Source organism: Mirounga angustirostris, unplaced genomic scaffold (genome assembly GCF_029215605.1).
Source record: "Mirounga angustirostris isolate CCGP_5_RB_7025 unplaced genomic scaffold, mMirAng1.0.hap1 SCAF_8, whole genome shotgun sequence".
NCBI lineage: Eukaryota > Metazoa > Chordata > Mammalia > Carnivora > Phocidae > Mirounga > Mirounga angustirostris.
Window position 1 is genome coordinate 109,918,368 of NW_026991716.1, and position 26,230 is coordinate 109,944,597.

Sequence of the window (26,230 nt, forward strand, 5' to 3'; positions counted from 1 at the left end):
AGCTAATAAAGTTCATCCTAACAGTCAGGCTTATTACAGGGTCTGGCTCAGCACATTTTTGAAGTTAACACATTTGAACTTAGCTTTTATTCTTCCTTTTCAGGAAGAAGTGATGTATACACATTTTCAGTGTTTCCCTAGATCTAGGTTTCTTATTTATATGTCAGTTCTATCTTTAGTTTATCAAATTTTGATTGTCCTTTTGTTTCTATAATTTCCCAGGCAGAGGAAGAAAAATAACTTTAATTTTACAAGACTTTCTACTTAAGTCAATTTACAGAATTGAAAAGTTCTTTACAGAACTTAAAGGCAGTCATACCCAGAAAATCCTCAAGTGTAATGTAAGGATTAGATTTTTCAAATTTCTACTGATGGTTAGTTAAGAAGACCCAACTTTGGAAAAGAACAGAATTGAGAACAGAGGAAAAGGAAGTCACCCTTAATTCATCTACTCCAAGAAACAATCTTGGAGGATTCAGGAAAGGAACTGACCAACAGTTTAAATCTGGGATTTGTTCCCAGAAGATACTAATAAATAAAAAAACTGTGAACTTTTCATTCTTAGGAAAGATAGGGATGCCCTTCTGGATTTTGACACAGAGGTGCATGTCACAGATGTGGAGAGGTAGACCTGGCGTACAGAAGTGTGTGTCATGGAGGTAGAGTCCCACATCTGCAGGAATAAGTCAACCTTCTTCTGCCAGAAGGTCATCTTCTTTTCTGTCCTACGAGCCCGGGCCCCATTCCTATCTTCTGAGTTATCAGGCTTCCACACCTTTCTTCTTCTTTTTTTTTTTTTTTTACCTCAAGTGAATACCTAAATAAACACTTTTCAAAGCTGGTAAAGCTACTTTTCTTGCTGGTAAGCCTCAAACCATTCCTATTTTTTCTTATTTTATTTTTAGATAAAAGAATCCAATAAATTTTCCTTTTCTTGACTTCTCCATCCTTCTCCCTTTGTCCTGAGATAGATAACTATAGCAGAGGTCAGGTTGACTATAGAGTTGTATAAATTCTTTATTGCTAAGGAATATTAATGAGTGAAATTTGTAGAGCATGCTATCAAACTAGGCCACTGATGAAAGAGAAAACATTTGAATCTTTTTGCCTTTTTAAGAATCAGGATTATCTCAAGGCCACATGGCTTTGAATGGCTCTAGATTTGCACAGTATCTTTCCTTTATGGAAGTTGGTTTGGTACCACTAATTACTTTGGAACTCTTCTGCTCTTTTCCTAGCATATTGCTTGCTAATAGTGCATAAGTGTTTTGTTTTTTTTTAAGATTTTTCCCATTTATTTGAGAGAGAGAATGAGATAGAGCATGAGAGGGGGAAGGTCAGAGGGAGAAGCAGACTCCCTGCTGAGCAGGGAGCCCGATGCGGGGCTCGATCCCGGGACTCCAGGATCATGATCTGAGCTGAAGGCAGTCACCCAACCAACTGAGCCACCCAGGCTCCCGTGCATAAGTGTTTTTACACTGGAACTCACTTTCCATGATTAGTACAGTGCAAGTCAGGTAAGCCAGAAACTTGAAGAGCAAAATATTGAACTTCACCCCAGAAAATCAAAGAGATCTTAAAGACCATGAGATATCAGAGAGAAAAAATAAAAGAGAAAGAAAAAGAAAAAGAAAAAAGAAATGGAGGCTTCTCTCATTAATGGGATGTGTTTATACTATAGAACCAGAAGAAGTGAAATTGTTAAGAAGCGGGAGTTGAAATTGTAATAGTTGGGTCTTACGTAAAATATCCCTTTTAAAAGTTAGGACTCAATAAGGAGCACCTGGCTGGCTTAGTTGGTAGAGCATTCAACCCTTAATCTCAGGGTCGGGAGTTCAAGCGCCGCGTTGGGCATGGAACCAATAACTGCATGCTTTCCATTGTGTGCTTCATACCAACCATATGATCAAAACAACTCTTAGGCCCTTCGGGAGAAATAGTCTCTGTATTCTCTAAACTACTCTAAGGACCCTCAAGGGGCTCAAGGTTTCTAATACAAGAAACTCTCACGTCATTGTAGAAACCCTCTTTTGGAGCAGGGTATAGGTTATTAGTGGGTTTTCCAAATTACTGATAATAAACGGATCCCAAGTAAGACCATCTTGCCTTTAAAAAGCAAAGACAACATAATAAGTGCTTCTCTGTCTTCCGTGTCATACGTTACACCAGATAGGAACCATGCAAAGGCCTCAGAAAGTTTCACACAGCAAGAGATTTAGAATAGGAAGCTCTCTCAGTTGAGCTTATTTCTTTAAATCTGAAAACCTGGTTAATGACTTTTGAAATAATTATTGTTAAAAAAATTATTTTATGCCTTAGACCCTTGATCCACAGGAAATATATACTTACTAAGCTATGAATGTCATCAGCAAATGCAGAGCTTTATATTCCCTTCTAATTTGCTCTAGTCAATGAATTGAGCTCTATGCACCATCGCATTTAGCAACTAAAATGCATTTAGAAAATTATGGCTGGGCAGTGATAGCAGGGCCTTATGGCTTTTTTCAATACTGAGCCAAAGGAGAAAAACTACACTGCAGCCAGCATTTATAAACTGAAATTTTATTTGTCCAGTCTTTTTTATATTGTGTCTCAACCGGGCTTCTACCTTATTAATACAGAAGTTTTTGTATCAAGTTCAAAATCTTGTAAGAAATATGCTTAAAGTGCCACTAGAGTGGCAGGATGCTAAGGAGTGGTACTTAGGTACTTTAAAATGATTCTTTATACAATTACATATTTAAGATATTTTGTGATAAAATTTTAAAGGTCAGAGTATTCAATTATTTCTGAAATGTACTGAAAAAGAGTAGTTGTAAGTTTCTGGAATAATTCCTAGGTTAGGTTAAAAAGTGACAGCCCAGGACGCCTGGGTGGCTCAGTCGTTAAGCGTCTGCCTTCGGCTCAGGTCATGATCTCAGGGTCCTGGGATCGAGAGCCCCGCATCGGGCTCCCTGCTCAGCGGGAAGCCTGCTTCTCCCTCTCCCACTCCCCCTGCTTGTGTTCCCTCTCTCGCTGTCTCTCTCCCTCTGTTGAAAAATAAATAAAAATCTTTTAAAAAAATAAAAATTAAAAAAATTTTAAAAAATTAAAAAAAAAAGTGACAGCCCATAGTTGTGCTTTAAAATTTTTGGAATTAGTTGCCAATTTTTGCAATGTGGGGGTGCCTGAGTGGCTCAGTTGGTTAAGTGACTGCCTTCGGCTCAGGTCATGATCCCAAGATCCTGGGATTGAGCCCCACATCGTGCTCCCTGCTCAGCAGGGAGGCTGCTTCTCCCTCTCCCTCTGCCTGCCACTCCCCCTGCTTGTGTTCTCTCTCTCTGTCAAATAAATAAATAAAATCTTTAAGAAAAATAAAATAAAATGTGGACAATTTACATTCTAAAAATCAAGATTTCCAGCTTTGCTTGAAAAATGGGAAGATCTGGTAAAGTTAGGTCCTGATTATGGCATGACATCCTTGGGTTGGAACTAAATATTGAGACATACAATATCCAGTTTGCCCCATCAGTCTTAACACAAACAGCTTCTTTCATTTATATAACTAGCTTGGCCTCTGGTGACAGTGAAATGTTCAAACTCTGCCTTGGACTGCTAAGGTCACGTATGTGGAAGGTGCCCAAAAAACCAATCTTCCATTCAGCACCCTATAGGAATCCTTTATATACGACCTAGTCTCTGCCTGTGCTTTTCCAGGAGCTTGCTCCCATATGAGGCAGGCAAGCCAATCTCTTTACAAATGTCTCTAATGGATAAAATGTCTATATTCTGATCCTAAATCTACTTAAAGTTAAAAATGACTCAAAGTGAGGTGCCTGGGTGGCTCAGTCAGTTGAGTGTCCGACTCTTGATCTCAGCTAGGGTCTTGATCTCAGGGTCGTGAGTTCAAGCCCTGTGTTGTGCCCCATGCTGGGCATGGAGCCTACTTAAAAAAAAAAAAAAGTGATTCAAATAATAAATCTACCTTATCTTCTATATTAAATCCCTCCAAATACTGGAAGAGAGTAATCACATGTCAAGTATCTTCTTCTTCAGCCTATATATATATGGAATACTATATATATATATGGAATACTATATATATATATATATATATATATATATATATATATATACACTCCCCAGTTTTTTAAACATTTATCATATGACATGGTGTCATATCTAGCTTTTGGTCAACTAAACTCCCTAAGCCTCTTTTTGTGTAAATAGCTATGAATATACTTCTATCCTTTTGTATTTGTGTACATTTTTAAAAATCACATCATAGGACATCACATTTATTCACATTAAATTTCATCTTATTAATGCGGGTTTAGTACTCTCTTATGTTATCATTTTGATTTTTTGTTCTGACTTTGCCTGTTATCTTTCTTGATTGCTACTGAGGAGGATTCTGCTTAGTGGTTTTTTTTTTTTTTTTTTTGCTTAGATATTCTTTAGAGTATAATAGGTATTTACTAGAGACATAGTTGAAATTATTTGAAAACAAATGGTGTAAGAAGACTGAGTTAACTTCCTGTAATGAATTTATGAAAACATTTATGAAAAAAGTATGACAATCACAATCTTTATAGTTTTTATCATATACCAAGTAAGTAAAAATCATGAATAAAGTATGATTATAGAATATTTTCTCTGCAAATCTTACGTGGATTGGAAAAAAATCTTGTTTCTATGGTTTAATTCAGTAATAATCAACTATTCCTGAGAAACTGGCCCTTTTCTATTTTTAAGGATAGAGAAAGTAGGGGAAGAAGTAATTGGTTTAATAAAAAAAAAAATCACATATTTTGCATATGTGCAAAATTTGCATATTTAAAAAGGCAAAGAACTAAACCCAAGCTTTTAAAATGAAATAACACATCCATGGAGTGTGTTTTGTTTGTATGTGTATGTTCACATTCACAGGGCAAATGAGTATGAGTCTGTGTGCATGTCTATGTGCGTGTGTGAACATGTGTATCTACTTATGTGTGTTAGGTCCTGGAAGGAATTTCAGCATATCTTAAACACTGCTCAGTGAATTCTAAAACACAAAGACAAACAGAATCTCTGTAACCTCTATCTATACCAAACACATAATCTGAAATCTATTATAGGTATCACTAGAGAACACATGCTCATTGAAATCTTACGATCTGATTTTACTTCATATTAAGAGGTATTGTAATGTCCTTTGGAAGTGTATTATTGTACCTGACCAAATTAGTTCATTTCAAAGTAATTTTGGAATAAATGGGCAATCACTAAATTTCTGAAATTTTAATTTGAACAAAAACAAGTACCATATTCTAGGCTAAGTAAATTTACTTAGGCCCTTGATATAATGTCGAGAATATGCACACGTGCACACGCATCTTTTTTCGACATGAGAGCAACTTAACAGCTACGCATATAGTAGTGCCTTTATAAATAATAAATAAGTACGCGGGGGAATACATGCATGAATATAAGAGCATGAGATATAAATGGGATAAAAATAAAATATTCCATATATTAAGGAAGTTATGGAAAGCAATCACAGATGAATCAGATTCATTTCCTAAGGTATTATATTTTAAAGAAAATTTACTGTTTACATTGTTAGTCAAATAGAATTTGGGGCTAATAAAATATGGAAGCTATCACTTTCTCCTTATTAAAATATACTTGAAGGCAAAGATAAAAACACAGATGCAGTAACACTGGAGGCTAAAGTTAACAGTCAAGCATTTTCCAGAATCTGAAAAAAATTTCCCTTAATAGCAGTATCAATGGAATTCAATGAAGAAACATAACGTATCTTATACGTAAACTTTACTGTCTAAAACAGAAGAAATGGAAATGCAGACCAATCAAAACCAGACATCCCTAAATCTTAAAAGGTTAAACACAAATTTACCATATGACTCAGCAATTCCACTTTTAGGTATATATCCAAGAGGAATGAAAACCTATATTCACATAAGGATTTACACAAGAATATTCTTGGAAGCATTATTCCTAATAGCTCAAAATTGGGAACAACCCAAATGTTCATCTACTGGTGAATGGATAAATATGGATAAATAAAATATGGTATCCATACAATACTATACTATTCAGCAATTTAAAAAAGAAGGAATGAACTACTGATACATGATATGACATGGTTGAGCCTTGAAAACATTATGTTAAGTGAAAGAAGCCAGACATAATAGACACATACTGTATGAGTCCTTTTATATGAAACGTCCAGCAAAGGCAAATCAATAGGTAGAGGAAGTAGATTAGTGGTTGCCTGGAGTACCAAGGGGGAGGGAAGGAATGGGGATTAACAGTAAGTAGGCATGAAGGATCTTATAAAATTAGTTCTAAAACTAATTTATTGTAGTAATTGCACACCTTGGAAAATTTACTTAGAGATCACTGACTTGTATAGTTGGAATTGGTTAATTATATGACATGTAAAAACTGGCTCAATAAAGTTATTAAAAAGCAAACCACTAGGCAGCCAATACTTCTACATCCCAGCCCTACTTTCTCCAATACATGCATAAATATTGCACAGATACTGCTTTATCGTGTATCTGGAGAAAGAGCCTGGCTGATTTGCAATCAGCAGCTCTCAGGTTATTAAAACTCCAATGCTCCAATACAAGTAGGAGCCAAGCAGGGAAGGAGTTAGATGATTAATTTGTGCAATGAATCATTAGATAGGTTCTTTTCCTACCCAAGGCTTCATGGGTAGAACCACAGGCAGAAAAACCTTGGGAACACCCAAATTGGGGTTTGTTGGTTTTCACATACTACTGGTAAAAAAAAGAACAACATTTTTCTAAGATTCAAATTTTCCCCATATTCAGCATGCCTGAGTGCTCCAGTAATAGACTTTCTCATATTCCTTCCGAACAGGCCAGAATCAGATAAATGTCTACCAGTCATCGGATGTTGGATTGGAGCTGTGTATATCAAGTTGTGCAATAGCTTTGAATCTGAAAGCAAGCAGTGAGAGGGACTACGAACTAGTGACACAGTGAGTGAGGCTTGAGACAACATTGAATTTAAAAGGAAAGTCTGACATTTGATGATATTTTTTAAAAAGAAAAAAAAAAGTAGAAAAAAATAAAAGTGCATTGGACAAAGGCATTTCAGTGGGGAAAGGAGAGTCTTTTCAAGAAATGGTGCTGGGGCTGGTGGAGATCCATATGCAAAAAGATAAATATAGATGCCTAACTCACACCATACAAAAAATTAACTCAAAATGGATCATAGGCCTGAATGTAATTGCTAAAACTCGTAAAACTCTTAGAAAACCAGTAGAGTGATTTCCCTGTAGGTTAGGCACAGATTTCTTAGAAGCGACATCAAAAGCATATGTGATAAAAGAAAAACATTCATAAATTGGACTTCATCAAAATCAAAAACTTCTGCACTGCAGAAGACATCATAAAAAAAGTGAAAAGGCAAGCAACACAGAAAACATTACAAATCATACATCTAATAAAAAAAAGTGTATCCAGAATATATATGGTTCATATATTAATTTTTTTAAGAGTTTAAGCTCAATGTAGGGATTGAACTCACCACCCTGAGATCAAGGCCCTGAGATCAAGGGTTGGACAGTTAACCAACTGAGCCACCCAGGCACTCCCAGAATAAAGAGTTTAAATTAGAACTCAAGAATAAGTAGACAATCCAATTTAAATGAACAAAAAACTGAATAGATATTACACAAAAGAAGATACATGAATGGAATATAAGCACAGGAAAAGATGTTCAACATTATTAGGGAAACACAAATTTAAGCCACAATGACATACCACTTAATGCTCAATAGAATAGCTATAATAAAAAAGATAGGCAATAAGGGTTGGCAAGGATGTTGATAAATTGAACCCTCTTTTGCTGGTAGAATGAAAAATGGTACAGGGGCTGCCAGAGTGGCTCAGTTGGTTAAGTGTCTGACTCTTAATCTTAGCTCAGGTCTTGATCTCAGGGTTGTGATTTCAAGCCTGGTGCTGGGCACCAAACTAGGCATGGAGCCTACTGAAGAAAAAAAAAAGAAGACAATCAAATGGTACCTTACCAATTTAAAAAAAAAAATGGTGCAGCCACTCTGGAAGATAGTTTGGTAATTTCTTTAAAAAGTTAAACATAAATTCATCATATACCCATAAATGTCTTATTTACCCAAGAGAAATCAAACATAGGTCCACACAAAAACTTGCATGTGAATGTTCATAGTAGCATTATTCATAAAAATGGAAAAAACTAATATCCATCAACTGAACAATGGATAAACAAAATGTGATATATATATACTTTTTAATATATATATATTTTTTACATATATATGTATATATACACATAATCAAATATTATTTGGAAATAAAAAGGAATGAAGTATTGATAAAAAACATTAGGCTCAGTGAAAGAAGCCAGATGCAAAAGGCCAAAAATTGTACGATTATAATTGTATGTATTCACAAAATACAAAGCTATAGATTTAGAAAACAGATTAGTCCTTGACTGGGGTTAGGAGTGAGAACAGGAGGTGACTGCAAGTGAGCATGATAGATAAATGTTCTAAAATTGTATTGTGGGGATGGTTGCACAACTCTGTACACTTACTAAGAGTCATTAAATTGTATACTTAAAATGAATTGACAGTATGTAAATTATACCTCAATAAAAGCTGTATACAATAAACTAAGAAAAATGTATTCAGCTAAAGAGAAAGGAAAAAAACAAAAATATATGTTTGAAAACTATTTACTCTAGAAAACAGAAGGCAGCTTTAAAAATATTGTATTCTTAATAAGATAATGAACATGGCCTCTATGAACTAAAAACAGAAGGTCATAGAGGAGATTAAGATCTGAAGACTAGGAAGCTATTGGGAATAAGAAAACTCACAGAGGACACTAAACTTCAATGCAAGAATTAGGGAGTCCCTGGGTAGCTCCGTTTGTTAAGCATCTGCCTTTGGCTCAAGTCATGATCCCAGCATCCTGGGATCAAGCCTGGCGTCTGGCTCCCTGCTCAGTGGAGAGCCTGCTTCTCCCTCTCCCTCTATCCACCCACCTGCACCCCCATCCCCAGCATGTGCTCTCTCTCAAATAAAAAAACGAAATATTTTTTTAAAAGGAATACTTGTATGTGTTTGAGAATATAACCTTGAATTCAATGTAAGAATTAAATTTTGCACTGGCATCTTCAAAGAGCACAACTGACATAGCAGAAAATTAACTCAATGATACTGAGAACAAACTTGAGAATTTGTCCAAGGACACAGGTGAAAAGGACAAAAAAAAGGTAAAAGGATAAGTAGTAGGGGGTACGAAGTGAGCAAAATAGAGCATGTGTGATTGTCAAGCCTATACTACAAGAAAGCTTCTCTGAGATAATTAATAAATGTTTATTTTCCAGATTGAAGAGTCTACATGTTCTGGACATACAAACAAAGACCATCACCTAGATATGTCCTGGCGATATTTTTGAACTGGTTATTCTCCTTAGCTATCCAGACTCATTCTTGCCCCTTCTCTGTCCTGCTCTGTGCTTCAGGAGGTTGACCTCTGCATACTTTTTTACCTATGCTCCCTTCCCTGCCAGTCACCTTCTAGTTGGGTTTGGCCAATAGAAGGCATGGGCAGAAATGCTGAGGGATGAAGGGTAGGAGGAAAGAGAGTCTAGGGTATTTCTCCTCACTCCCTCACTTTTTCTGTTTCTCTTTTCTTTTCTTTGTTCTTTACTTTTCTTTTAACTGTGCTTTTATTTTTTTTAATTTATTTTTTATTAACATATACTATATTATTGGTTTCAGAGGTACAGGCCTATCATTCATCAGTCTTATATAATACCCAGTGCTCATTACATCACATGCCCTCCTTAATGTCCACCACCCAGTTACCCCATCCCTCCACCCCCTCCCCTCCAGCAACCCTCAGTACTCCCTCACTTTTTCAACACCATATCTTAGCAGTAGCTAAGGCACATCCAGATGACAGCTCCCACTGGGTGGACCCTCCTCCACAGTTCCAGCTTTCACCGGCCCCTGGAACACCATTTCCTCAGCAGCGTCTTTATATCTAGAGGTGGTGATGGTTTCCAAGTGTTGCCAGTCTTCTCTGAATGCCTGACCAGCCCAAATTAAGAGTATGTTCTCTGAATCCTGCCCACACCACTGTGAGTAATCCTATATATATGATCCATCTAGGGTGACTTTCCTTTCCTATGGAGGACTGTGATTGATACAAAGGGTAAAGAAAAATATCCATAACTATGTAGAGAGAACACATTCTGACCTACAAAGGAATCAAAGTCAGACCAATCTCCTATTTCTCCACTGAAAAACAAATGCCAGAAGATAATGGAACAGAATATATAATGTGAAAAGAAAAAATTTTCACTCGCTAATGCCATTCTGCCATTTCTGTGTGAAGTCAGTCACATATTATTTTCAAAAGTACAAAGGGTCAGAAAGTATAACATCTACAAACTTTTCCTGTAAAAAAGAAAAAAAGTCAAGATCATTATCTAATCAAATTAAAGATTATTTAAAACTGAGGTTCAAAAATGTAGTTGTGGTTTAAAATCACTGATAGAAAGTATTGAAATTGGATGTATATTGTTTGAATTACATATGAAGCAAAAGATATTCTTTAAATTGAAACTATATACTATAACAGTAAGTAATAGTAGCAATGGTAGTTTATAATCCTATGTTAAATTAACAAAGACCAAACAGTAATCCAAGAAAGAATAAGAATTCTTCCTTGTTTTACTCTTGACTTTGGTAATTGGGAAAATTGAGGATCATACATGTATTACAAAAAAAAAAACAAACCTTGAAGTTAATACTAATAGAATTAAAAATAGAATAACTACCTTCCAAATCATTGCAGAACATAATTATTCTATTTTAAATGTAGCTATACCTCTAAAAGAAATAATCTGATAGCTGTATTTTATCCTCAGAAAACAATACTTTCCATAAAACAGATCCTCCTAAATACATACAGATGGCTACCATTTGATAAAGTTCTATGAAAATCTTTTCTTCCATTTGCAAGGAAGCAATAGATGCAACCACATACTGACATTAGTCACTCTTTATGCACTTGAATACAATAATCAATTGGGCTAATTATTTCTTCTATTATTCAAGGTTCCTGGCCAATATAATGGTAAGAACATTTACTTTGTGAAGGAAAGAAAAAATAATGTAATTTTATTAACCACTTACCAACATGATTAATTGGCTAGACAAATTGGAAATAACTGAGCTAGCCAGCAGATGAATATAGACTATTTTGAATTTTTAATTTTAAGCGCTTCTGAGCTGAATCACACTGAATATAAATGGCCCCATTAAGTGAAATATAGAAGTATAAAATGGAAAATGTCAGGAGAGAAGCTAAATGACATCTTTAAATGTCACCTTCAAATGTCATTTACCATCTGGATAAAGATCAGTTTAACTGACCCTGAAATGTAAAAATGGAGTAAGAATGGAGACATCAAATAAATGATTGTATTTCCATTATAAATGCAATGAAGTCTAAAATCTTCAAGATATAACTGAATTTTCAACTTAGAAAATACTTCGTAATATACAGTGAAATTGCATGTTATATTTGCTCAAATGTAAAACAAGTATTGGAAAACAAAGGAACCGAGTAAATTCTAATTTAAGAGCTAAAGATAAGCTCCTCTGACAGCAATCACATCTTCTGAAACACCTCTTCTCTTGCCCAAGCATTTACAGTTTTTGTATATCTAACAGTCTCTCCATGTGAATTAAATAGAAATACGGTTCTTAAATTCAGAGAGCATAGAATTATCTATGGAGTCACTAAAAGGCACGAAACAATCTAAAGTATCTTGTGCTTGAATACAATAGCCCTCCTCTCTCTGCTAAGATGTTTCTCTTTAAGAAAAAAATTTATAGAGCAGCAAAGGTAGGAGAGACATTTATCCAGACAAATCAGCAGTCAGCCCTGTTGGGGGGTGCAGGGGCAGACAGTCTAGCTGCACTGTCCCTTCAAACCTCTGCAGGTGTGAGGTGCTGGATGGTGATGCCTCGTGGAAGAAGTTAGAATGGCTTTACAGTGAAGGGACCTATAAAGTGGGACTTCACTGTCATAGACACTCCTGGGGAAAGAGAAAGCAGAAGTGTTTCAAAGCCCTGTGCAAAAGAGTTGGAGTCCTGGGTACATCTAAAATTTCACTCTCATGGACTCAAACATTCTTTTTAAGAGTTAAGTCTTAATCAGCGAATCTAGAACTATGTGATAATGACAAGAGCATCTGATATCTATACCACCTTATGGTTTATAAGGCACGCCACACATACTCTCTTCTGTTTGTCCTTGCAAATGGACTGAAGGGGGAAAATCGTTATTTTCCTTTAAGAGGTGATTAAGTCGAGAGTCAGCTATTAGTGATTTATCTGAAATAACACAGGTATAAATTCTGTAAAAAGAAGAGATGGCATCAACGGACCTGAAAACACATTTTTTAGCCCTATGTTTCCAGTTTCTTTCTTTCTTTCTTTCTCTCTTTTTTCTTTCTTTTTCTTTCTTTCTTCTTTCCTTCCTTCCTTTCTTCTTTTTCTTTTCTTTCTTTCTCTTTCTTTCTTTCTTTCTCTTTCTTTTTTTCTCTTTCTTCCTTTTTCTTTCTTTCTCTTTCTTTCTTTCTTTCCTTCCTTTCTTCTTTTTCTTTTTTTCTTCCTTCCTTTTTCTTTTTCTTTTTTTTCTGCAAGGATTTCCTTTCTGTGAGATAAAACAGTTTTCCTTTGGATGCCTTGAAAGTATTCTCTATATACTTGCTTAGTGCATTTTCCAAATGTGTGCTAGAGGTGCAGAACTTGGGAGATTCTAGAACTGAGGTCCCTAAAGAGGTCAGGTCATTTGTGGGTCCGGAAGAAGACAGAGGTGCTTGTGAAGGGGCACCCTGAGTCCCAACAGTGCAGTTGGGCAGCATTGGCCAGTGGAGACTATGGGCTTAGAGGCAGGCAGACCAGTGTGGACCCTGCCTGCTTACTAGTGATATTAACCTTGGTGAGCCTTGAGTGTTTATCTCTAAAATGAAACTATTTTTAAAAAAGATTTATCTGAGAGAGAGAATAGGGAGAGGGGAAAAGGGAGAAAAATTTCCATCAGACTCCCTGTTGAGCGTGGAGCCAGACATGGAGCTTGATCCCAGGACCCATGATATCATGACCTGAGGTGAAACCAGGAGTTGAACTCTTAACTGACTGAGCCACCCAGGCACCCCTAAAATGAAACTATTAACAACATCATTATACATAAAGTCTCTGGCACAGTGACTGGCTAATAATTAGCACTCAGTGCTGGTAGCTATTGAGTAGCTAGCTGCAGCCCTGGGGTAATTTTCCTTATCTGTCCAGCCAAATCACTACTGAACTGACTATCCCAAACATCGAAGATTTAAAGCAAATAGTTGGATAGTCTTTGGGAGTGACAAGATCTGCAGTCTTCTCTCATTCTCTAAACCTGCATTTCATATTGTCTCACCAAAGAATATAGAAGTCAAACGCAGAACTGATGTGTAATGTGTCAGGGTTGTCCTCTTGTTTTCGATCTCCTGTCCTCATTCCCCCCTCCCTATGAGACCTTATTCCAGGGAAGAGTTGTTGCTTCTAGGGAATAACAGGTTTGAGAGAAGCAAGGTAGAGGACTAGAAGTTTCTAGGAGATAGCAAAGTCTCAAGTAATCTCTAATTCTGGAAGCAGGGAAAGGCTGGATTTCCTCATCCATTTCCCTCTCTCTTGTTTGTATTACAATAGACACCACAGAAAGAGCCCTGTTTCTGAATCGTATTTCTTGTTCTCTCCACAAAATAGGGCCTGAAACACCTCTCCTAATTTCCATATAGTATCTCACTCAAAATTATTTATTGTCTGTGGCCTTTGTGTCAACAATTTCTGGTTGTTGTGGACACGATGATGAGTAAGACAAGAGTCCGTTCTTACTCCCAGGAGGTTTACAGTCTAGTGTGGGAAAAAGATATATACAAATTAAATATGGAATAAACAGTTGTTATTATATTCCAGAAGAATATGGTCTAATTGATTAAATGCCAGGCACTGAACTGGATGTTGAGGATGCTACAGCGATCAAAGCAAGTATCAGCCTCTTCCTCATAAGTTTTCCATTCTGAGATAAAGAACATCGAAGTAGTCAGTTGAGTAATGCACATGTGTAAATATTGTCAAAGTGCAACTTCTACAAAGCTGTCTTTCCTATCAGAAAGTAATTAACTTGAGGTCAGGGACTACCCTCATGGTTACACTGTTATCTTGTTATATACACTTATATATATGCTCAATAAATGTTTGCTAAATCAAAGTCAGATCAAAGTTTTTGGTTTTTAGCCTTGAGGAAAATCCTGAGGCAGAGAGATGCTATTTTCTGCACCACTAGAAGCAGGGCCCTTTTCAGGCAGTCGAGGGTAGAGGGGAGTGGTAGAAAATAATGTTGTGCCTTCTTTAATGCCCATCACCGGGCTCGTACTGCAAGGAGCACTGGGTGTTATATGAAGACAATGAATCGTAGAACACTACATCAAAAAATCATGATGTATTATATGGTAACTAACATAACATAATTAAATTAAATTAAATTAAAAAAAAAAAGAATGTTGTGAATTACAGCCCCAAAATGTAAAGGCACCACAGGGACCAGCTGGGTCTCAGCTATACCCATCAGCGTCCTTTAAGGAAAAGACTAGGTTGTTTAATGGAGGTCAGTTCTATGTGAGGTTTTTCTCTGTCACACACACACACAAAAGCCTAGTGACCTCAAAGAGATTTTTTTTATACGCTTGGAAACATAAAGACTTGAACCTTCAGAAAATGTCAGAGAAGTCATATCATTTCAATAACAGCAAAATTAAAATGTTTGGATGTTTAGCTGATGACTGCCCTCATTTAGTAGAAACTCTGAGGGACAACTATGCAACTATGCAACTATGCAACTATGCAACACCCTGATATCTGTGTCTTTGCATCTATATGTGGCTTCTATATGTCCAAACTACAGTAGGCAATAAATTTACTATCCAATAAATATCTGTTGATTGAATGAATGAAAAAAATAATCACAGTAATAATAATAATAGTAGTGAAACAGACTGGCATACCTGACTATAAATAGAACTTCTGGGGAGAATAGAGATGAATAATAAAGTAGAAAATGACATTTTTATAGGAACCTTTGAGAGTATTTAGATTAACTTCTACATTTATGAATAAAGACTATGCATTTCAAGTTATTTGTTCAAAGTCACAGGGAATGAGAGGCGGGCCTCAAAGTCAGCTTCTAGACACCATGACATGTGAACTTTCTAAAAAACCGCACTCAAATTCACAGCTAATGACAAAATGTCTAAACGTTATTTTCTGCAAAAGTGTAATTCTTGATTTATTGATTGTATAGATGAGAACTGACGGTTGTTACGAAGGCTCAGCCATCCACTGGTTGTCATGTGAGCCATCCACTGATTTTCTGTTTATAATTGTGAACATTTTCCTGTACTAGGATGAATTTTCTTCATGGTTGCTCTGAAGGCCTCCTCTAAAACTTGGTATTGCCTCCATATCCAGTCACAGTTAGGAAGTAATTTCTCTCAATTTTTCTCTCCCTGCCTTGATTGCTACTGAGCTCAGAGTTGTTTCACAACAATGCACATCCCTTGGATTAAGTTTTCTTTCCTCTTCCCAGAATTCTTACTTGACCAAAGTTTTAAACCCTTCTTTCTTTCTTTTTTTTTTTAAGATTTTATTTATTTATTTGACAGAGAGAGAGATAACGAGAGCAGGAACACAAGTGGGAGAGGGAGAAGCAGGCTTCCCGCTGAGCAGGGAGCCCAATGTAGGACTCAATCCCAAGACCCTGGGATCATGACCTAAGCCGAAGGCAGATGCTTAATGACTGAGCCACCCAGGTGCCCCTAAAACCTTATTTCAAGGGTTATGATTTAATTAGAACCATTACAAATTCCTTTTTAAGGTAGGTTAGAGAAAGAAGTTGGAGGAGTAAACAACTCTTTAATACCTGTGTAGGTAAAGCACTTCCATGGAGATATTTAAACATATATAAGTTGCTCATCTCTCATACACAGATCACTAAGTTCAGCCTAGAGCCCCAGGACCTCTGTTAAACTGGCAGAGTCCACGGCTAGAGACTCAGTTCCCATCAATATGGTTTACCAGCAAATGCAACAGACATTTCAACATACATTTTTTTTTTTTAAGTAGGCTCCATGCCCAGCGTGGAGCCCAACGTGGGGCTTGAACTCACGACCCTGAGATCAAGACCTAAGCTGATATCAAGAGCCAGATGCTTAACCAACTGAGCCACCCAGGTGCCCCTCAACATACATTTATTGAACAATTCCTATGAAGCCTTGCCATTGCAAACATGAGAATTAATAGATATTTGAAATGGGAACTGAATACATAATCAAAAGGAAATGCTTAATTAGGTAAAATTCATATTTAATACAGTGCCTTACTGCTTTAAGAATATAAAGTTCAAAATTCCAGCCAAGACACAACCTGGCTATAGGAAGAATCTGTACTTTCAAAGCTTTAAAACACTTGTGCTCTTCATTTAAATAAACAGAAATCTGACATTTACAATAAAAGTTCAATATGTTTCACAAAATACTCCACCAACAGGGATTGTCTCACCAACAGGGATTTGCTTTTGCTGGCTGGGGGCTTGGCATCCAGGTAAAAGAAAAAAGCCACTAATACAGGACTGAGTCTTGGAAGTCACTTCAGAGTGCATACAACTGCTATGTAATTTCATGAAAAAAAATCCAATGGAGTTTATAATTTCTAAATAAATACCTCTTTGAAAATACATTCACAACATACGGTAACCTGGAAAACAAGCTTTCCTCTGTTTACCAAGCACATTGTTTTCTGCTTTCAATTTAGTCCATATTATTCCTGCCTAAGTGACTCAACAAACTATTGCCTCTGAGAAGATGCGACTAAAGTAACAGTGTTTAACTGATGCATTTAAAACTATTTATGGCAATTTCATTTAAAAATATCAGTGACCACTCTTCTATTTTTCAAATTACAACTACCAGAACCAGGGGGGAAAATACTTGAATGCCAAAGAAATTCCCCCTTAATACTGTCTCTTGGGATGCTGCTTCGCTGATTTATCACTCAGCATTTCGTTTTTGCACTTAAGAACTTAAACACATCCTACCAAATCCAAGTAAAGTTATACTCATTTCTTTATTTTATATCAAAAAATAAATAGGCAATAGTAAACATGCAGGAGAAACATTTGTTTATTAAAGTTTTCTGTCTGTAAAGAGAGTCTGAGTAAACAGATATATTCTTTATGTACTTAAAAAAAAGAGACACTACTGTTAAAATTTATAGTACTAATTATTTTTTGTGATCTAGAATGAGAGTTCACTGTAATTGATAGGATATATTAACCAAGTGCACAGAAAATAAAAGTCCCAAGATAGATAGTGCTATTGCAGTAGGCAAGTTAAGAGCCCTCTAGGGCAAAGACCAGGAAAAGTTAAGAAAATTATTTTAAGACTCCTGCATGAGGTTAAGGGATGGAACAACACAAAGAGGATAGATTCTGAAATAAAAAGGATCAAGTAAACATTTATCATCATCATCTCATTTACTCTTTCTTCCATTCCATCTTCAAAGGTCCTCTGTTGGTTATTTCTTTCCTCAAATGTCCGTCATCAATGCTTCTCCCAGTGTCAGATCTTAAAGGCGACATGAGAAGACCCCTCCCTTCTGAAGAGCACAAGGGTTTCAAAGCTCTCAAAGTAAAGTTTCTTCCTACAGCAGCAGGACTTCAGGAAGGGCAGTAACCTTCACTTAACTGTAGCAGAGACTCATCCCTCACAGAGCCTCCTCCATATCCTCTCTTTATGCTATTTATGCATTAACCTGTCTTGGCATTCATGCTACGAGCTAGTCATAGTTTCCATGAAATAACTTTTGTAAAAATCTGTCTCTGATTGCTTGTGATGCTGAAAGACCATCATTTTCCCTGGGTTACATAAAAGTAAAGGCATTTTTCTACTGCAAGAAAGCATAGTGGTGGTAGCAATCAATGTTTTGTAATTGGATGAAAAAACCATTAAGACTCAAAGGCTGCATCCTAAGAGGTCCCTCTTGTTTGCAATTGGCAGAATACCAACTGTTTCAATACAAGCAATGAGTTGCAATAGACTCAACTAATTACCTCTATTCTGCTTCTACTCAACTCTTCTTACCCTTGGTGCCTACTCCGTACTCTCAGAGGAAGAAGATAAGCAGATGGATATGAGCAGGTGCATAGGACCTTGTGCAGCCACTAGCCTTGACAGCAATTGGTCAACACCCTTGAAGCCAATTAAACTCTTAGTAAATGGTTTCCAAACTCCAGCAGATGGCCTATTGGTCCCAATTGTGCTGTTCAACATCTATATGACTCCATATAAGAAACTAGAAACTGGGAGTTAGAGGATTGCTTCTCTCTAGTATAGTCTACATAACATTTTATGATTTTACTCCATAACTAGTGTCTTTTCTTCATAATGGAAAGTTTGGCCTCATTCTGTTTTCTCCACTGATTAGAATGCCACAAAGGGATGACAGTTGTGTGGTTAACACTCACCAAGGACTTGAATATGTTTTCATTTTACAACCAAGGAAGTAGATGATTAACTGAAGCTGTCACAGCTCCTACCCCACACACTGAGACACTTATTATTGTAACTCAGTTTTAATATTGATCTTCTTGGAAGATAACAAAGTTACCATTACAAGAATCTCATTTTAATGAAACATTTCTGATTTCCAAATATATTTTTAAACTACCTTTTCTATTCCTGACACTTTTCTGAACACTCTGAAGCTTAACTTCAAATGAATGATTTCAGAACTTTCCTGCCAGAATATTTTTCATTTTTCCTTTATTACATTTAGAATCCCCCAGATCTTTCTCATCCACTCTCTTGTTCTTCCTATTTCTATTTCTTTTCTCCACTGCCACCCACCTTCTCAAACTGGGAATGCTATTGTAGAGCCCATCTTTTAAATCAAAGGTTACTTTAGAAGCTGATATCCTGAATACATGCTCCTAAATCCCCTACACTTTTGTTGTTGTTGTTGTAGTCTCTAATCAGGGACTGGAGTTTGGCTTTTAGAACTCCAAGGAGAATGTGAATTTCCTTTTTGGCATGAACATATACCCACATTGCTTGATGCTACTAGAGTGTTTTCCCAAATCAGAGTCAGAGTCCTGAAGGAAGAATAGTTATAGGGAAGGGTGTAGGGAACAGAATCAAGGAAATACATCTCTACAATGATTCTCCTGAGGACATTCTCAGGTTCTAGCCCTTCTTCCCGGTAGCCAGACTATTCTGGCTTTTATTTTACAATGGGAGAGGTCCCATCTATCTGGCTAATGAACAGTCTACAGGCATTTTCCCCTTTTCTAGACACAGAATGAAATCAGAAAGTTCTTATGCCATTCTTAAATCCAATTTTCAGATATTTACTTAAGAAACATTCACATGATACCAAATCACAAAGTATTTCTCTTTTATTCCTCGTAGTCAAATGAAGTTTGTTTGTTTTTTTTTTAAAGATTTTATTTATTTATTAGAGAGAGAATGAGAGAGAGCAAGCACATGAGAGGGGGGAGGGTCAGAGGGAGAAGCAGACTCCCTGCCGAGCAGGGAGCCCGATGCGGGACTCGATCCAGGGACTCCAGGATCATGACCTGAGCCAAAGGCAGTCGCTTTGAAGTTTGTTTTGACTTGAATGTTCTTAATTGCATAAACAAGGAATATGGGAGAAAGCAAGTGAGGTATGAATGTGGAATGGAGCCCTAATGGAACTGACAATGAATTTTCTCTTTGCTTGCCTACAAGAAGGTGTTTAATTGCTATGGTTATAGGATGAATTGGGTCCCCTTGATTCACATGCTGAAGTCGTAACCCCAAGTACTACAGAATGTGACCTTTTTTGGAGATAGGGTCTTTACAGAGGCAGTCCATCTACAACGTACAACCTACAATTAGGTAGGTACTAATCTACAATGACTGATGTCTATAAAAGGGGAAATCTAGACATAGGCATCTTTAGGGAGAATGTAATGTAAACATGAAGATAGCCATCTACAAGCCAAGGAGAGAGGCCTGGAACAGATCCTGCCTTCATTGGGAGTAAGCCTGACTACACCTTGACTTTGGACTTCCAGCTGCCAGAACTGTGAGAAAATAAATGTCTATTATTTACACCACCCAGTTGCTGGTACTTTGTTACAACAGCCCTAGCAAACTAATAGAGCTGCCTATTTCATTGTTTTTCCTGGAAATTAAACTTTCATTTTTTGACTTCAACTGTACATTATTGTTTAAGAAACATATACATACATAATTTCATAGTTAATCTCTTAACTTAAGGGAAAAAAAATTTATGCTCTTCTTTAAAGATAATGTCCTGGATTTCATGATAAAGGTCATGATAGCTGTGGGAGATGTTGAGAATCATTAAAACAACATTTTACAAGTGAATAAACTGAGGCAAGTTTGAAGCCTTTTAAGTCATCCAGTTAGTTACTGGTAAGGACGGTCACATGGCTCCCAGTTTCCATGTTTTCCTACTGTAGCACACAGCCATCCTTAGGTATTAGCCAAGAATTACATATCATGAAAATGGTTTTGCCCTAATTTGTCATGTTAAAAAATGTTTAAATCAGGATAATGTAACAATAAGTAGAAACTTAGATCACAAAATAGTTTACCACACTGAAACTATTTAATACAAATTCCTGACACATATTCCTAATCAGACTTGATATTTTCACTGTTACATGGTAATATATATTTTTATACCATTTTGAGATAAGCATAGCATTGAAAGGTGCAATATCTCAGCCCACAGAAAGATTAGGATTTTCATTTAAATTCTGCATATCTAAGCAGAGGAAAATGTCCAGAGGACCATGTGTGCATTTGCTAATTCTCAATAATAGTTTTCATAAGTTGCCTGTACATTCTCAGGCAGTTTTCAAAGATGAGTATTTTAATTCAGTTGCTACTTATCACAAAGCTAATTACTTCTTGATAAATCTTTTCTGTTTCTTTTCTCCTCCAATTATTTTCTTTGATACTAATTTTGTTCTTTGAGACAATTTAGGGGAAACATGGTAGAAACTTCAAATACCTGATGTGGAAGAGGACTCTTGACTCTTCTACCCTAAAGGGTAAGAACTAAGATGAATCGGTCAAGGTTACAATGAAATAGATTTCAACTCAAAACAAAGAAAACCTTTAAACAGAGCTATGCTGTCACAGAACTGGCTAATGCAAAAGATCTTAAAGGTCAGTCACTGGTGATGTTCTAAGCATTCGATCATCTGGGGGTTTTGTCATAAAGAGGATTCAAGCAATTATTTGATTCAATTCAATTTGATTTGATTTGATTCAATTAAATGGTTTTTCTGACCTTTCATCCTAAAAGTCTGTGGTTCTATGAACTCAGTAGTAATCACAAGACTAGTTCTTCTTCTCAACACAAGGCTTAGTCTTTCATACTCTTGACATCCTTTGTGTTTGGTATAGCTGTGTAATTTCTTTAATATAAATTTATTTATTTATTTTTAAAGATTTATTTATTTATTTATTGGGGGTGGATAGGGGTAGAGGGAGAGGGAGAAACCCAAGCAGACTCCAGGCTGAGTGCAGAGCCTGACACGGGGCTCAATCCCACGACCCGAGCCTAAACCCACAGTCAGCAGCTCAACCAACTGCGCCACCCATGAGCCCCTCTTTACCATAAATTTAGAGGACAGGATGAAACCTCAGTCAGAGCTCATATATATCAAGATAGAGACAGGGCTGACATCAGTTTTTCTTTGCTACTTATTAATTTAGTATGAAGTCATGTGTCTGTTAGTATATTGGGTAAGAACAACGAACTGTTCTATAATCATTAAAAAACGGAATTATTTTAACAGTCATACTAGTCCTGGGGATTCTTTTCTAAAGAAGTAAATGTATATGTAGCATACCATGAGATAATCAAATACTAACCTCCTTCATTTTTTCCAGTTCATTCTGTAAAGCTTGCTTCGCAATCTCAACTTCTATAAGCTGTTGCCTCAGTTTTTCATTTTCATCTTCTGTTGTTGTTCGCTTTTCTTCCACATTTTCCAATTCGTGGTGGAGTCTCACAGATACATCCTTTGCAACCTAAATTGAAGTGTTTTAACAATAATATGTAATTAAAGACAATACAATAAGTGAGCTAAAGTTATATTCACATTAAAACTACTAAGAGCCAAAAATAAATAAATAAATAAAACTACTAAGAATCAATACAGAAATTGTTTCTACCAGATACCAGTAATCTTTCCAGATGCTTCATATATAAGTCATTCACATACATAAATTATTTAGCCCTCACAACAATCCCATGATATAGGGACTATTACTATTCCTACTTTATAAATGAGGAAAAGGAGTCTCAGAGATGTGAAGTAATATGCTCAAGGTCACACAGCTAACAAGTGGTCAGGTAGTCTGGCTCTCCACTCTGTTCCCTTAACCTCTATACTCACCAAGGTCATAGATGTTCAACTGTGATTTGTCATGTGTAAAGAAATGTCACATATCTCCTCTAATTCTACAACAACACTAGATATTTCCTATATCACTCATTTTAAAGACTAGAAAACGAAGTTTTCACAGGTGAGGTGTGGGGGCTTGAATTTTGATCCTATGATGTCAGGTGCTCACTTTCAGGAAACTATCAGTCCTTGAGATTAAGTTTTGTTTTGTTTTACAGTGTACATTTTTGCCTTTTGCTTTGAGATCATCTTGGAAATTTTAGGGTTTGGAACAAAACCCTTTGGTGTAGTATTATGTAGTGGCTCAGGACATAGACTGTAGTTTTATACTGGGTGGGTAGACAGCCTGGCCACCTATTAGCTGATTCCCAGGGCTGGGGGCTGGGCACTTTACCTCGGTAAAAGGTTCAGCTTCCATACAAGAAGAGCAAGATGATGCTATTAATAATCCCAACCTCATAGGTGCTTTTTGTTTTTTTTGTCTTGAGCTAACATTTAGAGAAATAACTGTTAATATACATAAAAATGCTTGCCACAGTGCCTGGTGCATAGTGAGCACTGTTAGGAAAAGAAAAAAAAATACAATGACTCTCATTAAGTGTTTTCTCACAGCTTTCTTTAAAACAAATATAGGATAATTACACTTGATTTTCATATCTTGAGGAAGTTAAAATAATTAAAATTATGTTTGGTTGTCCAAGGTTATGAAGACAACACTGGTTTGCATTGTCAGTGAATCAGCCTACAGTCAAACTGAACTGAACAGACCACACCTACTTAAAAAACATATTTCAAGGTTAAAATTTATCCACTGGGGGAAATTCTAAAGGAACAGCTTCACATTAAGAATGAGGTTCTTTCATTTACTGCACTAGCGCTTTACTTCTCCAAAAGGGGCGGCAAATTGGACAGATTTTCTTTCAGGGAGTTAGCAAAGTACAGAAAGGAAGGAGTCCTGGAAGAAGGAGGTTAGGGGGACTTGCAGCGAGAAACCCTAACTCTAATATCTTCCCAACGCTGTTCCTGTTCTCGCCTTCAATTACTCTCCCTTGAGGAGTCTTCATCGCGCTGCTCTTGACTGCCTGATTTCACCTGGCCTTACTTGGAAGACAGCCTCTGGAGGCGCGATCAAGCAACGATCTGCGCTCTGCCACGCCCGCGTTTCTGCCGGGGGAGGCGCTCTCCTCCCACCATCTCTGGAAGAGTCACCGTTACTTCCAAGAAAGCCCACAGAGCTCCTTTCCGCAAGGCCTTCCACGCACACTGGACTCTTCAAACCCACTGGCCTGTTCTTCCCTTTCCCCTGCATGGAACCTGATATTTCGTGGTTAGCGCTGCGAAACTCCGTGTCTTTGCTAATGACCAGTGAAGGCCTTTCCTCGCAAAGAGGTCCTACATGCAGCCCCTACCCCGCGCCCCGCCCCCCCCCCGCTCCCCCCAGCCCCGGCTCCACAGACCTTGAGGTCCTGCTCCAGGCTGCGCAACAGCTCCCCGTCGATTTCCCCAGTCTGTGCGTAGCGGAGCCTTTTGCGCTCGGCTTTGCGGAGGCGGTACTGCAGGATCCGGCAGTTTTTGTTGGCTCTCTCCAACTCGTGGCGCATTTCCTGCAGTTGACAGGCATCCTCCTCGAAGAAAGTGTCCCTCATCTCGTCCATCTCGGTCCTCAGCTCATCAATCTCGTTCTGAGGCGGTGACAGGCCGCGGGTCAAAATTAACCTCGCCCCCTGCCACCCGGACATGCACCGTATGCACCCCATTCCAACTCCAAATTCTCAGTTTTATTGCCCCTCTCCATGAGACAGGAGTGACAGAGCTGAATGAAGAAGAAACTAGAAAAACGGGCCTTCTTTGGGCCTTCTTGAACTCTCCTACTCTATCTCTCTCCATGAAAAAGTGGGACAAGCCATGATAATTAGAGAAACGAAGGCCCAAATTTGGATTTAAATTAAGACCTGGAGGCTACTAATCTTAGGCCGTTTTAAATCTAGAAAAGGCCTAGGAGCCCCCTCCTCTGGTTTCCTGTTCCCTTCCCTCTTTAAGGCCCCCTAACAGGTTAACAGCCTCTCACCCTCGCGGGACACGCCCTAATCCTCCGAGGCCCACACCGCCCCTCCCCCACCCGGTTCCCCCCACCCTTCTCACCTTGAGAGTCTCGTTTTCCTCTCTCAGCTTTTCCATCTCCTCCTGCATTTCTTCCTGCTCCTGGAGCTGCTGCGGGTGCGGCTGCGACGAAGGAGGCGCCGCCGCCTGCATGCTCCCTCCACTCGCGCTGCCCTCGGCGCTCTGCTGGGGGCCCTCCGCTGCCGCCGCCATTGGGGAGACGGAAGGGACTGCAAGAGGCTCGCAAATGGCAGGGGCGCCAGCGACCGGGGAGCTGCGGCTGCTGCTGCCGCCGTTCTTAGTGTGCATCTGAGCCGCGGCTGCCGCCGCTGCCGCTCGCTCCTTCTTGAGGTGGAACTGGATGAGCTCAGACTGCAGACATCCTTCCTTCCAGTAGCTCCCACCGCCACCGCTGCCGCCCCCCACAACACCGCTTCCGGAGTTTCTGCTGCCGGGGCCTGGGGTTTTGCCCGCAGAGGAGGATGGTGAAGGGGAGGCCCCCTCCCCGCCGCTGCCGCCCCTCTGCTGAGCGCGTACGCCTTTCCCTCGCCAGCCCCTGGGCGGCGGCGGCGGCTGCGGAGCGCCCCCCTCCCTTTCTCCGGAGCCGCCGCCGGCTCCTCCTCCTTCCCCACCCCCTCCTCCTCCTTCCCCGAGTGGAGGGGGTTCCCCGAGTTTGGCGGACACTGGCTCTAGCTCCCGGGATGGCTCCTCCGACGGGCCAGGCCTCCTGACGCCCACCGGGGCCAGGGTCGCCGCGGGGGCCGCTTCAGCACCAGCCGCGAGATGGACAGCTCCCGGCGCTGCCCCTTTGGGCGCCAGGGGCGCAGCCTTCTCCACCCCGCCTCCGCCTCCTCGGGCGCTGGTCGGGGGCACTGAGCGACTCCCAGTCTTGTTGCCCTGCTGCTGCTGCAGCTGCTGCTGTCGAACAGAGTTGAGTTTAGTGCCGGCCCCCACGGGGGACCGGGTGGTCGCGGTCGTCTGTCGGACCGAATTGTCCCTTAATCTGGCAGGTGATTGAGCACGCTGCTGTTTTCTGCTGCTGCCCTCTGGGTGCAGTCGAGCCTCAGTGGCAGAGGCGGCCGCAGAAGCTGTGGCTGTGGCAGGGGCAGCGCCCCCCATCGGTGGCTGACTCATGGCGGTCTAGGAAGAATCTACCAGATGAGATTTAGAATGGTCCATCACCAGATCATTCTTTTCCCTCCTCAAATCCGCCAACCTCCCTTTCTAATCTGGGATAGAAATAGAAGGGAAGCACACAACATGTCTGCATTGTTACAGAGCAAAGGGTGATTTCCCCATAGAAGAGAAGCCCTAGAAAATCGTGACATTTGGAAAGCACTTAATAAAAGCCTTGAGTTTAGGAATAGGATGCAGAATAGTCAATTCTCATTTTGCTCAGGGAGGCACCGTCTCCATTTCACTCCATAATGATCTGAAAGCAGCTGAGCCTAACATTCTCACGGTAGCAGGTTCTGGCAATGGTGAGATATGGGTCAGAAAGGAATTGATGGGAAGGGAGATTA

At 38.8% G+C, this 26,230-nt stretch overlaps 1 protein-coding gene across 2 annotated transcripts in view; it reads right to left on the bottom strand.

Annotated features, from left to right (window-relative positions):
- The window catches only part of MTCL3 (MTCL family member 3), a 43,773-nt gene extending 17,932 nt beyond the window's left edge, over window positions 1–25,841 (bottom strand). For both annotated transcript variants that reach the window (XM_064598087.1, XM_045865511.3), the window contains exons 1-3: window positions 24,750–25,841; window positions 24,065–24,289; window positions 22,072–22,230 (exon numbers count right to left, since the gene is read on the bottom strand). In XM_064598087.1, the coding sequence (XP_064454157.1) occupies window positions 22,072–22,230; window positions 24,065–24,289; window positions 24,750–25,841 (1,476 nt within the window). The remainder of the gene's footprint in view (window positions 1–22,071; window positions 22,231–24,064; window positions 24,290–24,749) is intronic.
- Between the last annotated feature and the right edge of the window lie 389 nt (window positions 25,842–26,230).